The sequence below is a fragment of the Acomys russatus genome, chromosome 2 (assembly GCF_903995435.1).
Source record: "Acomys russatus chromosome 2, mAcoRus1.1, whole genome shotgun sequence".
Lineage (NCBI taxonomy): Eukaryota > Metazoa > Chordata > Mammalia > Rodentia > Muridae > Acomys > Acomys russatus.
In genome coordinates this window covers 26,129,107-26,143,659 of record NC_067138.1, presented here as the reverse complement: position 1 = coordinate 26,143,659, position 14,553 = coordinate 26,129,107, and the positions used below count along the sequence as shown (strand labels likewise).

Below are 14,553 nucleotides of genomic sequence, written 5' to 3'. Positions count from 1 at the left end.
TGCTAAAAGATTAGCAAGTTTTGACTAAAATGAATCAGTTCAGGAATACCTAGATTTTCTTTGTATGGAGAATTCTGTTTTAGCTTCATGTATTTATTCATTGGGCATCACAATAAGCCAAAATCTATTTTATGAAAGGTAAAACTTTACTTTCTAAGAAGTTACCAGACATGTGTTTCCTCTTTGGTGTATAGGGATAGAAAGGCTGAGTCGTGCGCAGTCCCCTAGAAGTACATTGGTTTCATTTGTGCGGAAGGAAGCCCTGATTATGCCATGTTATTTCAGACACCACAGACTTCCTAGTTTACTTTTCAGTTAGAAGGACAAGGTTCGTACAGAAGTATGTATCTTAGGTTTCTGGGAGGTGAATTACCTATGATATTTGATAGTTTATTGGATAGGTATGATATTGTAATTATATCTGTAATTGTTTCTTAAAAAGTGTTTTCAATTTTTAAGTCCTGCCTTTGAATCAGCCAGAGAAGATTCTTCAAGCTTAGTTGCTGAACTTCAAGAAAAACTTCAGGAAGAAAAAGCTAAGTTTCTGGAACAACTTGAAGAACAAGAAAAAAGAAAGAATGAAGAAATGCAAAATGTCCGAACATCTTTGATTGCTGAGCAGCAGGTGTGCTTGAGATCTGAGAAAATTAGAAAAAAGCTAGCCAAGCTAGTTCTCTGTGCAGCTGAAGGTTCTTGTATGCTGTTTGTGTTCCCTTTACTTGACCTTAATGTTTGTCTGATCTTCTCATGATAAAAGCATTTATTTATTTAAGAAGAACGTTTAAAAATAATCTGTCACATTAATAGGAAACATTTTTTTAAGACTTACAACTCACGGAAATGTGGAGTCTATGCTTATAGCTTCTTTGGCACAACTCATTTCACATATAATTGGGACTCTTTCTCTGCAATTTTTTCACTGTGTTCTTTTACAAAAACATACTCAATTTCAGATTCACATAATGAATTAGAAGGTGAAGTAACTGAATTCAAACTTGTAAAAGCAACAACTATCCAAATTAACTATTAGTTTTAAATTATTCAAGTAATCCAACATTAAAACTTTGTTTAAAACGTAGTGTGAAGTAAAATGCCAGCTGGTTCTTCTTACTCCTTTTTGCTTATTCTAAGTTTGCTTATTATAAATCATGATACAGAAATCGCAAATTCATGAAAATAAACAATGGTTAATTTCCCTTTATACATACTAACTTTCTATATGTAAGCAAAAAAAAAAAAAAAAAAAAAAAAGCACTGAGCTACACTGTTAATGTTCCCTTTTAAGAGTACTTCCAGTTTGCTTACTAGCCTGAAACTATGTTTTAGTTTGTTCTTTACTGTTAGATTTCTGTCTGAAACCACCAAATAATTTTCTTGTTAAATCGCTCAATTGCCATTCATGGGTTTCTAAAAAGGTTTTGGGAAAATGCTAAGCAGATGAAAGAATCAGGTTAGATAATTTTCTCATGTATATATTTGTTATGTTTTGATGAATTAATATATTTAATGAAATTCTATAAATAAAATGTTTTAAAATTTTCATCTCCTTTGTAAATGAAACTGTAGTTAAAATTATCAGTTCTCGTATGAGGTCCCTCTATGCAATTGGATATGTGAACATCCTGCAGTGAAAATGGATGAAACCTAGGGAGTAGTAAGTCTACTAGTCACTATAGAGGTCCAGTGGCTATTACAAATGTTCAGATAAGAGAGAGAGAAAGAGAATCACATTCTAGTATGGTAATTAAGAGCTAGCTAAAAAAAAAGAGATTTTAGAGGAAGGAAAATTACCCGGTGAAAAAGTCATGTATACAACAGCACTCTGTAAATTGTTAGTAATTATTTTACTTCTTTCTCTAAAATCTCAAGCATTTGCTGATGCTTTTCTTCTGACAATACAGAACAATGAGAAACTAAAATTTGTTTTCAGGATCCTAATTTTGAACCAAGAAAATAGAACCTTTACTGGAATACAAATAAATACATAGTATTTCACTGTCACGTGACTCCATAAATGTACCGCAGAAAAAGGGTACTTGCAGTGTATTCATGGCATTGGCTGATTAGTGTATGCAGATGACTGACTATTATTGTTGTTTCAGACCAATTTTAACACAGTCTTAACAAGAGAGAAAATGAGGAAAGAAAACATAATAAATGATCTTAGTGATAAGCTAAAAAGTACAATGCAGCAACAAGAGCGGGATAAAGGTTAGTTTGACTTATACTAATATTTTAAAATATTTGTGAAGTGTTTTCAGTAACTGATGCTTTTTTGAACTTGGGGTCTTAGATTTGATAGAGTCACTTTCTGAAGATCGAGCTCGTTTGCTTGAAGAGAAGAAAAAACTTGAAGAAGAAGTGAGTAAACTGCGCACTAGCAGTTTTATTCCCTCAGCACCTATGGTTGCAGCCCCAGAGCTTTATGGAGCTTGTGCACCAGAGCTCCCGGGTGAGACAGAGAGGTCAGCCGTGGAGACAGCAGATGAAGGAAGAGTGGACTCAGCAATGGAGACAAGCATGATGTCTGTCCAGTAAGCAGGTCTTTCTTTTTATTGAATTCATCAGAGGCCTTTAGATTCGTCAGCGCTACACTGGGCATAAGCTGTAAGCTCGGCTTTGCAGGATGCCAAGGTTGGAGAATCACAAGTTAAAGCTCTGCTTGGGCTACGGAGTGAGTTCAAAGCCAGCCTGAACAATTTAGCTGTGGCCATATCAAAATTACAACAACAACAAAAAAAAGGCTGTAGTGCTATCCCATTAAATTAGAAGATTCACGAATTGTTCTTAGCCCATATAAAAGCGTAGTTTTAAAAGACAGTTTATGAACATGCTACAGGAATTGCTATTAGAAATTATAAATAATAGAAATTAATGCAGAAATAAATCCAGCTATCTTCTATGTACAGGAGAGACAGTTAAAGCAAAACAATATAGAAAGCTCAGTGTAAGGCCAGGCACATTGAGCATGCATCTAATGCCCTAACGAGATGGTGGTGGGGCAGAGAAGTAGGCAGATCCTCAGTTCATTGGCCAGCTATTCTAGCAGAATTAACGAGCTTTAGTGTCAGTGAGAATACTCAAAAAAGGTAGTAAGAAGTCTCAGTGAAAACTTCTGATCATTGGCCTTTGATTTTCACACATATACAAAGTTCCATACAAACACATGTACAGCAAAAATAAATAAAATTTAACGATTAGTTTTTCCAACTTTTGTTATTAACAAAAAGATGTTTCTACAATTGGAAATTTTAACATCTTTATTTAGATGTATAGACTATTTTGTTTTAGTTGTCTTTTGCTTTTCAAAACAAGGTTTCTCTGTGTAGCCCTTGCTATCCTGGAACTTGCTGTATAGACCAGGCTAGTCTCAAACTCACATAGATCTGCCTGCCTCTGTCTCCTGAGTGCTGGTGTGCCACAACTGCCTGGCTATATGTGTAGATATTGATATTCCTAAGTTAATACTTATGTATAATGCAGATATACAAGTAGAAATTGGACCATTTTGGAGTAAACAAAGATCTAAAGCCAGGTATAATCAATGTAATATTCTGAGAAAGCTATATAACTTCATATACATTTCCTTCAAGGTGAATTTAGATAGGGAAAGAGTGTTTAACAGCTGAGAAAGTATGAATTTTGAAGATGAAGTTTTGTTTATAATTTTAGGAAGTGTATGGGTTACTTTGTGAAATGTAGTACCAGCTTATAAGTAATTACCCTACTAAAGTTGTCTGAATTAATATTTAAGCCTCTGAGGTTTTGTTTTATTGAGATTGAGTTTTTCTATGTAGTCTATGTAGACCAGCCTGGCCTTGAAGCTCACAGATGTATGCCTGCCTCAGCTTCCCAAGTGCTGGGATTAAAGGCATGCACCACTACACCCAGATAAAGTTCTGAAAACCCTTGTTGATGATGTGCAGTTCAGAGTGTACATTTTATGAAAGCGCTTGAACTTTTAAGAACAACCACTCTCTCACTTTTAGAGAAAATACGCTGTCTGAAGAGAAGCAGAGGATCATGCTCCTAGAACGGGTGAGCAGACTGTCTGTGAAGTACCTGTGTAATATGATGGGTGACTCTGGGAAAACATTTACATGCTTTTTACTTTGAAAACATTGCATTTGGGTGGGCATTGATGAATTAAGGCCTTTTATTATTAGCTTTAATTGTTGGTGTTTGAGAAGTCTAGTCATTTGTGCTCCTAGTGGTTGAATAGCTGTAGGGGCAGGTCTCTCTGTCTAACTTCACCTGCGACTGACATCTGTAGAAGGCAGAAATGATGCATTTTATAAATTAAGCACATAAAATAATGCCTTTACTTAATAACAGCTCAGAAGTCAGTGGTGTAATATCATTAAGACTTTCAACAGGAGTGAAGTTTTTTTTTGAGATGAGCAAGAATATAAGAAAAAGTAATGAAGTTTGAAGTCATTAAGTTTTTAATAAATATTAATTGAAGTGAGCAAGACAAAGTTGGCAGTAAGGAGCTTCCTTCTAGTTGTATACAGATTGTATACATGCACCCACAGAAACACACATAGACCATATAAACATGCCAAGAATAAAAACATAAACATTTGACAATTTATGAGTCAGAAGTACATTGAAAACAGAATGAACTGTCAATGGCTAGTTTTTTCATTCTTTGGATCATGAAGATTTTTCTTACCAGTGTCTTTACTCTTTACAAGTTTAGGTATGTGACAATAATCCAAAGCCAGACTGCCCAATTTTACTCAAATGGATTAGCCATCTTTTGTTTTGTGACTAAGCTCATTAGAATCACACAATATGTAGCAATATATTGTAAATGGAGGTTCAACTTCTAAACTAGCAGATTTTGGGAGATAAATGTAGATATTGTGTGTTTATAAATAACACAGCTAATGACAAACTTTGAAAAGGTAAGGAGGCCCATCTTAGGAGAGTGAGTGCAGTGTTCCTGTTCTCATTAAAGTGGTCAGAAGAGTGAGAACAGACTCTCCGCACACGAACTCAGTTAGATGAGAGCCTTGCTGATCATTCACGGATAAACCACGGGTCTCTCTTTTACCTATAGACATTGCAGTTGAAAGAGGAAGAAAACAAGCGGTTAAATCAAAGACTGGTAAGAGGTTTCTGGCTATGTCTCTTTTTAAAAAGTATTTAGTAGTTTGGTATAGACATCATGTACCTGAAGGATATGTGTTTTTCTAATTTTTTATTTTTTTATTTTATTTATTTATTTATTTATTTATTTTTGGTTTTTCGAGACAGGGTTTCTCTGTGTAGCCTTGGCCATCCTGGACTCACTTTGTAGACCAGGCTGGCCTCGAACTCACAGCGATCCGCCTGCTTCTGCCTCCTGAGTGCTGGGATTAAAGGCGTGCGCCACCTACGTATTTAAGCTGAGAAGGGAGCATGTGTGCCACCATGGTGTGAGTAAGGAAATTGGACGACAACTTTCAAAAATAAGTTTCTTGCCGCTTCTTGGGTTTGGGGATCGAACCCAGGTCCTTAGGCTTAGTAGCACATGCCTTTAACCTGCTCTGTCATCTTGCTAGCCCAGAGTGTGTGCGATTTAGTTACACTAGTATTTCTTCAGCCATTTTACACATTGATCATCAGTCGTTCTCAAAGGATTGGGGTCAGGTGCATTGATTGATTATAGAGCCACCCCACCCCCTTTTCTAGACTTTTGTTTTATGTGTATGAATGCTTTACCTGAAAATATGTATGTGCACCTTGTGAGTGCCTCGTGACCCATCATGTGCATGCTGGACTGAACTCAAATCCTCTGCAAGAACAGCAAGTGCTCTTAACCACTGAGCCATCTCTCTAGCCCCTATCCTATTCTTGACTTAAAAATAAGTGTATCCTCATGAGAATTTAACCAAGTAGGCTGACTACCTTACTATGACATTTTTAAAAAACCAAAATGAAAAAAAACAAAAACAAAAACAAAAACAAAATGAATATAGTATTTATTATTAAAGAAATCTGTTATTTCTTTGGATTCCATATTTATGCCTATAGTCTTTGCATGTTTAATTTAGTGAGTTAGGAGTTCTTTGTAACCTATTGAACACTGACATATACTCTGAATATTACTGTAAGTGAAGATAATAGCTGTGCCCTAACCTTCCCCCACCCCCACCAGACAGGTTTTCTCTGTGTAGCGATCACTGTCCTGGACCACTTTATAGACCACGCTTGCCTAGAACTTACCTGCCTCTGCCTCCCAGAGTGCTGGGATTACAGGAGTGCACCGCTATGCCCAGCTGCCCTGTGACTTTTAAATTCCTGCAGCAGCCCACTCTAGAGGCAGTCATGTTTTAATGCAGCAATTATTTAACTTCCCTCTGAATCAGATTGTATGCCTGGCACCTAAAACCATTATTTTCTGATAATTGCGTATTTTAAAGGAGACAAATAGTTTCAGGTTTATGTTCAATGGTTTAAAAAAAAAAAAAATGCCCACATATCACAGGAGGTAAAAGTTGCTTCTCTCCTTCACCATGGTTCCAAGGAGCGAACTTAGGTCATCAGGGCTTATGTGACAAGCACTTTTGCCGAGTGAGCCTTTCCACTGGCTCCTGCTAATGATTATTTTAATAATATGGTAACAGTGAGCCATTAATCCCAGCAATCAGGAGTCAGGGCCAGTGTGGTTTACATAGGGAGTTCCAGGACAACCTGGAGTGACCCTGTCTCAAAAACAAACATACAAATCAACAAATAATTAAATATAAGTAGCAGTGGAGCGCCCCCTTTTGTTTTCTTTTGCTGGGTTTCGAGACAGAATCTCTCTGTAGTTGACATGGAATGCATAGTTCTACCTCCAAAATGTGGTGATTCCAGCTAGGTGTATGCCACCATTTCCAACCTCTTTGGCCTTCACACAGACAACACAGATTAGGTGTTCTATACTGACAGATAGTACAAGGCGTTAAAGGGGAGTGGCTAATTTTATGTAGTGTCCCAAAGGGAATATAAGCCCTATTGTGGCTGAGATTTTTACTAATATTTTGTTGGTTTTCTTTCATATAAGGCAGTTGAGTTCAAGAAACATTTTTAAACTGCTTTGTTCTAGTGCCTAGAATAGTAGTAACCAGAGGAGTAGACATGTTCCCACATGACCCAGAGAGCTAGCATATGCGCTAGACCTGGTGTCCAGGCAAGTGTGTTTCCCCACACATTTACTGTCTTCACAAAACTGTCTTCTCCAAACGTAGACCCTTTCTTACAGAGTGAGCTTTTAAAACACTTGAATAAAGTTGATCATATGTTAAAAATGGCTAAATAGTTTTAACTTCACTGGTAGAATATGTGTCATTTTTCTTGTTAATTCTGTCAAATCGCTGAAAGCTGTTAGGCATTCTACTCAGATAGTGTTTGGAACAGAGTGGATGAAATAATTAGTAATGTATTTAAGAGTGGACTTTTCAGCTTGAACATAGATTGAATTGTGTGGAACAGCAGACCTTTTTGGTGTGTGTAGCTCATAGCTCGTACATGAATGGATTTATTTATTTATTTTTCCTAGATGTCTCAGAGCTTGTCCTCAGTATCTTCAAGGCATTCTGAAAAAATAGCCATTAGAGAGTAAGTATTTCATTTTTATTTTGTGGTTTTTGAAGCAAATGAAAATGTGTTACATGCATTCACGGTGATCATTAGATCTATGCTCATTGAACCGAATGTCTTGTGCATAATGGTAGCATTAAAGCTCACTGGAAAGCAAGGTGCCTTCGGAACTGTACTCTGAACCCTTGAAGCTTTTCTTGACGCTGGCTAACATTCAGCTGCTGTTCATTTTGAAGACATTCTTATCTTCTTAGCCCTCATTTCATAGTAAAAGATCTTGACTTTAGGTTGCTGTGCTTTCCTCTGTTTTATATTTATTTTATGTGCAGTAAATTCAGAGAATATTTAGAAATTTTCATCCATTGGAAGTTTAGCATTGTAGCTTTACTAGATGAAACAGAAAGAAGTAAGTGTATCTCCCCTGGGTTGTTTGACAGGAGCAGTTCAGGAACTCTGGCTATTGAGAGCATGAGTTAATGACTTTTATACACATACTTACTTGATTTTTGTTTGTTTTGTTTTGTTTTGTTTTTTCAAGACAGGGTTTCTCTGTGTAGCCCTGGCTGTCCTAGAACTCACTTTGTAGACCAGGCTGGCCTCGAACTCACAGAGATCTGCTTGCCTCTGCCTCTCAAGTGCTGAGATTAAAGGCGTGCACCACCACACCCGGTTCTTACTTGATTTTCTTTCTTTCTTTTTTTAAAAATTATTTTATTTTTGTACATATACATTTATATTATTACACATGTAGACAATAGATTACCTATGACAAGGAGAACCTTGACACAATCAGGAATTATATAGATGTTACATTCTTAGTGTTTTAGCTATTTGTACTTGACAGCCTTAAAAAAGACACCTTTCCTATCTTGGTGCATCAAAATTTCTGAATGTAAATCAGTCTCCTTCACATCTTGTCATTATCAACTTAGAACACCTATCTAGCCCTAAAAATATCTTAACTCCTAAACAACTAAGCTTCAATGTAAAACTAAGCTACCTGGTCTTTACTTGGTTTTCTTAAGACAAGAGTCTTACCATCTATCTCAGCTGCCTCAAATGTTACGATGAAAGGGGTGAATGACAGCACTCAGCTGCTGGATTAAATATTTATGAAGACCCTTATTTTTGTTATTATTTGGTTTGAAGTATTTTGTTTATATTTTTATTTGTTTGGGTTTTTTTTTTTTTTTTTCCCTTTCTTTCTTTCTTTTTAATGGTTCTCAGATACCTGTTCTGGCCCTAGCATCTCAGTTTTATCTTCTGTAGGTGATGAATTGACATGATGGTTCTCTGTGCTTAACCAGCTTGCATCAAATCATTGGTCTTTGGAAAATTAGAGAGGAGCTTAACATACATGCCGCAGGCAGACCCTTTACCTCCTTTTCATATACTAGCTTTTGGTGTTCAGTCAGAACGATGCTTACCCCATCATAGTAGTGTTATTTAAAACTCTCCTAGACTATGCTTGTAGCATCTTCCTGCAGTCCCCGAGCTGATTAAGTGAAGGCAGGAAATCATTGCAAGTCAAGGTCAGCTTATGCCACATAACAATACACTGTCATTAAAAACGCTTCATAGCTGACTTTGTCAGCTGGAGAACGGAGTACATAAAATTACTCCAGTAACTAAAATCTGGGCTCATCTTCAGAACCTGTTCTGTTTGAGCAGGTTTGAGACATAGACAGTAGGTTAAGTGTGCATGTAGGCAATTGTAACTGTTTCTTCATCTGATCCATAAGATCAACACTGAGGCTTTCTGAGGCCTCATTAAGTACATAGACTAAGTTCAGTTGCTTTTTCTTTTGAAATGAAGTGTCACATTTAAGAATTCAAATGTCAGGAATGTTTCTTGGTGTGAAATGAAAGATTAGGGGAAAAAATTATTCTGTAACCAGGTATTGTTTTCTACCCCATGCAAGCAGTTTTCCCCCTTTAATTAGATAATGTAAATTTTATTAAGGAAATTTTTGACCTCTAAAAGTTGCTGGCAGTATAGTATGCCTTATACATTTGTACAATTAAATGAAAGAGACTTGCAGGGACCAGCATGCCACCTCAGTAGGCATGCATCTTGACAAGGGAAACTTCTGTGAACATCTCAGTGCAGAGACAGGCTTTCTTCCCCCAACAGTTCTGCCTGAATCATTGGTCGAGTCCAGCGTTTAGAACCCACAGATTCAGAGCTAGCTCGATACTCTGACGTTTGTATTACATGTGATGGACTCTCTCTAGGACAATAACCTACCTCTCCTTAGTTTTCAGGTGGGAGATTTGGTTCTCATCATCCTAGATGAGCGGCATGACAATTATGTGTTGTTTACTGTTAGTCCTACTTTATATTTTCTGCACTCAGAGTCTCTTCCTGCTCTGGATCTCAAACCAGGTGAGGGAGGTAAGTGCCAAATACTGTTCTAAAGTACTGATCTTGAATGGAGGACACTTAGTCCCTCCTGTTCTGTATTATAAAACAAATTAAGTCATTAGGAGGGAAATCTGCTTAAAGTTTCTTTATGAAATCTACACTAGCTACATAATTTTAATGGACATAATTGATAATTGTGAATTTGATTATACTGTTCAGCAGTGGATCCGCTGACCAGAGTCCATTCAAACATCATGTAACCTAGTAATTGCAATACCACCGTCAGAATTCTCATGTTCATTCTGTTGACAATTAGTATATGCTTATTTACTCAGAGATAGTACCAGTATTTGTCAAATAAGTAGTTTGTATCTTTCCTATACTCTTTATGATTTTTTTCTACCTTGTTTTTCATTTTGTTCATTGGTTCCTCATCATTATTGTTTTGTGGGGCTTTGTTTTGCAGAAACAATGGGCTTTGTTAAACATACTGAGTAACAATGCCCATTTTATGTTAGATCATTAAAGAGTTGAAAGAGAAAAGAATGGCTATTCTGGAATTCTTAGACTAAATAGAACTGCTTAGAAAATCATTTTACCAAGATAAGCATGGTGAACCATGCCTTTGATTCTAGTACTTGGTCTCAGCAGATATAGGCAGATCTCTGAGTTCTAGGCCAGAATGTGTTCCAGTACAGCCAGGGTTACACAGAGAACCCCATTTTAAAAACAAAGAAAGGAAAAGACAAATCAGTTTATCCATATGTGCTTATTTGGAATGAACTGTAAACAAATCCTTGTTCCTGGGCGAGGGCAGTGTCACTTGACTACTCCTGGCGTGTGGTGAATGAGCTATGGAGAATATCTGTGGGGCAGTACTTACATAACCATGAACAGTGAGAAGGATACAACTTAATTTATTTTCATGTTGAAATTTATGAAGCAGGTAACATTTTTCTTACTGTTTATTTTTTGGCTTTTTGACACAAAGTCTCATATATTCCAGACTGATACCAAACTGCCCTGAATCTGAGTTTGGTTTTGAGCTCCTGGATCCATCTCTCTGTACTTTCTCCAGTGCTGGGTTTACAGGCATGAAGCACAATACCTGCCCGCATTTCTTTTCCTTCTGGCCTTGTTCTTGTTTAAATGTTATATTTGCTTGTAGAGGTTTTGTTTTTCACAGTCTGGGGATCAAATCTTGTGTCTGTGTCCAAGTTGTATCCCAGCTCCTTACATTTTTAGATGAAAATAATTCCGTAAAAACTATATAAAGATGTGGGCTGGAGAGATGGCTCAGAGGTTAAGAGCACTGTCTACTCTTCCTAAGGTCCTGAGTCCAATTCCCAGCAACCACATGGTGTCTCACAACCAGCCATATTGAGATCTGGTGCCCTCTTCTGGCCTGCAGGCACATGTGAGGGCAGAATACTGTATAAATAATAAATCTTAAAAAACAAAGCAAAAAAAGATGTATAAGGGCATAGAAAATCCACATATTTACCCCAGATTCAACTGTTAGCATTTTGTCTTATGTGCATTATTTCCTATATGTATTTCTAAACATGTAAATCTGAAAATGGGTGCAACTATTATAATGAATTTTAAAAGAAAGTGCTTGCCTCTCTCACTAGTGTTCCTGTACTCTCCATTGTTCTTGGTCTCTGTGCACAGAAAGTCCACTTGTATGTAGACTTAATTTGCTTTTACCATTATTGATTGATTACTGAGCCCCAATTGTGCAGGTTCCAACCCACACTGAAGGACTGCCACTCACCCAGAAGTCTTCTTCATTTACATAGACCCTAGAAGTGGATCATCATAGTTCCTTCAGTAGGTGGCAGTGTCGAATTAGTTATTGGTTCATGACTGCTACTTAGATTACTAGTGTTACTTGAGTAATGAATACTTTTAAAAGCACACTTTTTTTTAAATACATTTTTTTCAGTGAGTTCAGTGTTTTTACAAATCTTTACACATTTTTATGAGAACTCCATTACTGTTTTGATTCTGAGGTTCTTTTTTTCATGAATGAACTTTGAAAAATAAATGAGCAATTTATTCATTAGCTTCAGGTGCATCTAGAAGACCCTGGGTCCTTGGGAAAGTAATGGAAAAGGAATACTGTCAAGCCAAAAAGGTAAGAACTATGCCCTGTAATAGTAGAACTGGGAATTTTATGGTATGAAAGTGGTTCCAGTATTTTCAGATTTGTGCTCACTTATAGCTTGTTTTTTGTTAAATTGAGTTTAAGCCAGAAATCATATAAATATTGCTATTACCTTCAGATAGAAGAGGTAGAGTGCCAATGGTCCATTCACCTACAAAGGGGAACAGCTGGTATAACTCATGTTGAAAGCACACTCCATAACTACTAGCAGCAGTGAACTCTGTATGTAGTTGGTTTGTATTCATTTTTCATATGCTACCCCATTGATGAAAGATGCTTTCAAATCTTTATTTGGAGGCTTAAAATAAAACTGACAAGCCAGGATTGGTAGTATACCTGTAATCAAAGTACTTGAGAAGCCAAGGCAGAGACAAAAGGATCAATAGTTGAGCCATCATGAGCTATAAATTGATGCACCTGTTTATTCCACCCTTTCTGAGGCAGGGGCAGGAGGAATGCTACAAATTTGAAGCCAGTCTAGTCTGCATAGTGAGTTGCAGGACAACTGACATGTATATTATTCAGACTGTATAACAGGGTGCTACAGTGCTCTTCTACCCCCACCTCCATGCACAAGTGTGTGCACATCAGTGTTAGTTACCCAGTATTTTCTCACTTGGTCAAAAGCATCTCTTTTGTACTTTGATAGAGAATAACGACTCTACTTCACAGCCCTCCCAATACTCTAGCACTAAGCAGTACGGTAGAAGAACAGTTGTATAATTTGGTTTGGCCATTCAGTGATTCCCTTTTTTCTTTCCTTCTTAGGCACAAAACAGATTTAAAGTTCCTTTGGGGACAAAGTTTTACAGAGTGAAAGCTGTGTCATGGAATAAGAAAGTATAGCTACAGAAGAAATCTCCACAGCTGATACCATTTTCCGATTTGTCCTCTAGTGCTCATAAATCACTCCAAAAACGACTGATCATCCTTTTTTACAGAAGTCATCATGACAATATACTTCACTTGTGGACTGCACTTACCTTTTAAGTGGCTACATCTTAGGAATAATAAATTTATTAAAATTCTTGGCTGAATTGAAATGGTTTTGTTTTGTTTCCACCCAAATAACTAGAAATGCGGACCAAACTAGATGTTCTCCAAGGGCAGAGCCTGCACTGTGGCTTGTGACTAGCCTCATTAATTGCCTGTTAATAAACATTAGCTGAATAGATATCAGTGTTGTTACCAGCATTTGTCCTCTTGTGAACTCAAGAGTCCTTGCACTCTTTAACACGTTCTTTATAAAATGTATAAATCTTCCAAACTATTTAACGAAGAGTGTTATTGCATGCAGATAATCGTAATTTTGAGTTTGCCTCAGAAGACTGCTAAAATAAATTCATTATTCGTTTTTTTTTTAAATACCCTTTAATGTTTCAAAAAAAAAAAAAAGCAGTGTAATTTGACTGACTTTAAGATCAGCCATAAATAATGAGCAATCTTCAAAAGCACTTTTCACACAGATCATCTGGGCTTTCCAGAGAAGAGGAGTCTGCACCACTCATGTTTTCAAGTGCGGGACTCAGACTTCTCAGCATCTTAGGACTGAGTCAAATAATCATATTGATGAACTCGTATTTCATGGTTGAGCTTCAGAAAAAGATATTCATTGTACATTAACATTCAGAGGTCATTTAAATTACAAAATTCCGTATTGTAAAGGACCTGTACAATTTTAAGACAATAAAGAATTGAAAGTGTAAATGTGTGCGCCTTTTGAAGGTTACATTTTTAATATATTTGCGTGATTGCTGGGAAGGGTGAAAATTATTCTGTATCAAAGAGAAACATGTTTATTACAAAAAATGTTTGTATCCTATGTAACAGGGTGAAGTGATGTTCTGTGGAACAGAACAGTGTGAACTGGAGCTTTAGACGCTGGCACTGAGCAACAAGCGTTGAAGTAGCTGGGTGACCTGAAAGAGTTTCTTCAGAGTTGTTAAAGAGCAGTAATAAAATGATTCTTTTTCAGAAATATTTAATTTCTTCATAAAATAAGTTGGATATTTTTATAAATATGTAATCTAATAGAATGAAAATGGAATAAACATCATAGTGTATAGAATACCGAATTTGACAACATATTAATGAATAAATGAACAAATGATTTCATATGTTTCTATTTAATCCTTCAATGACATCTTTATGCACAGACTAAAAATGTAACAAATGACTCTGTATTTTTTTAAAGTTGTGTTTGTGTCTGAGTCTGCTAATGCAGGCCATTTACTTAATTGGTGCTCTTCAGACTTAATATTTGATTACTATGCTGTGGAAATACTTATGTTTTCTGACACTAAATCTCTTTCCTTAAGGTAATTGATCTAATATCATTTTTGTGCATTGGTGTGTTTTGCCTGCATGTATGTCAGTAGAGGCTGTTACAGACAGTTGTGAGCTTCTATATGGGTTCTGGGAACTGAACCCAGGTCCTCTGCAAGAG

General features: G+C 36.6%; 1 protein-coding gene across 2 annotated transcripts in view; it reads left to right on the top strand.

Moving 5' to 3' along the window:
* Rb1cc1 (RB1 inducible coiled-coil 1) overlaps nucleotides 1–13,465 on the top strand; it is a 543,496-nt gene extending 530,031 nt beyond the window's left edge. Inside the window, exons 15-23 of one of the 2 annotated variants that reach the window (XM_051159385.1) lie at nucleotides 460–625; nucleotides 2,103–2,211; nucleotides 2,294–2,534; nucleotides 3,990–4,038; nucleotides 5,066–5,113; nucleotides 7,532–7,590; nucleotides 9,831–9,958; nucleotides 12,007–12,077; nucleotides 12,876–13,465. In XM_051159385.1, coding sequence (XP_051015342.1) covers nucleotides 460–625; nucleotides 2,103–2,211; nucleotides 2,294–2,534; nucleotides 3,990–4,038; nucleotides 5,066–5,113; nucleotides 7,532–7,590; nucleotides 9,831–9,958; nucleotides 12,007–12,077; nucleotides 12,876–12,953 — 949 coding nt within the window. In that variant the 3' untranslated portion in view covers nucleotides 12,954–13,465. Of the gene's footprint in view, nucleotides 1–459; nucleotides 626–2,102; nucleotides 2,212–2,293; nucleotides 2,535–3,989; nucleotides 4,039–5,065; nucleotides 5,114–7,531; nucleotides 7,591–9,830; nucleotides 9,968–12,006; nucleotides 12,078–12,875 lie in introns of both variants that reach the window. The other variant, XM_051159381.1, reaches the window with a different exon arrangement.
* Nucleotides 13,466–14,553: the final 1,088 nt, after the last annotated feature.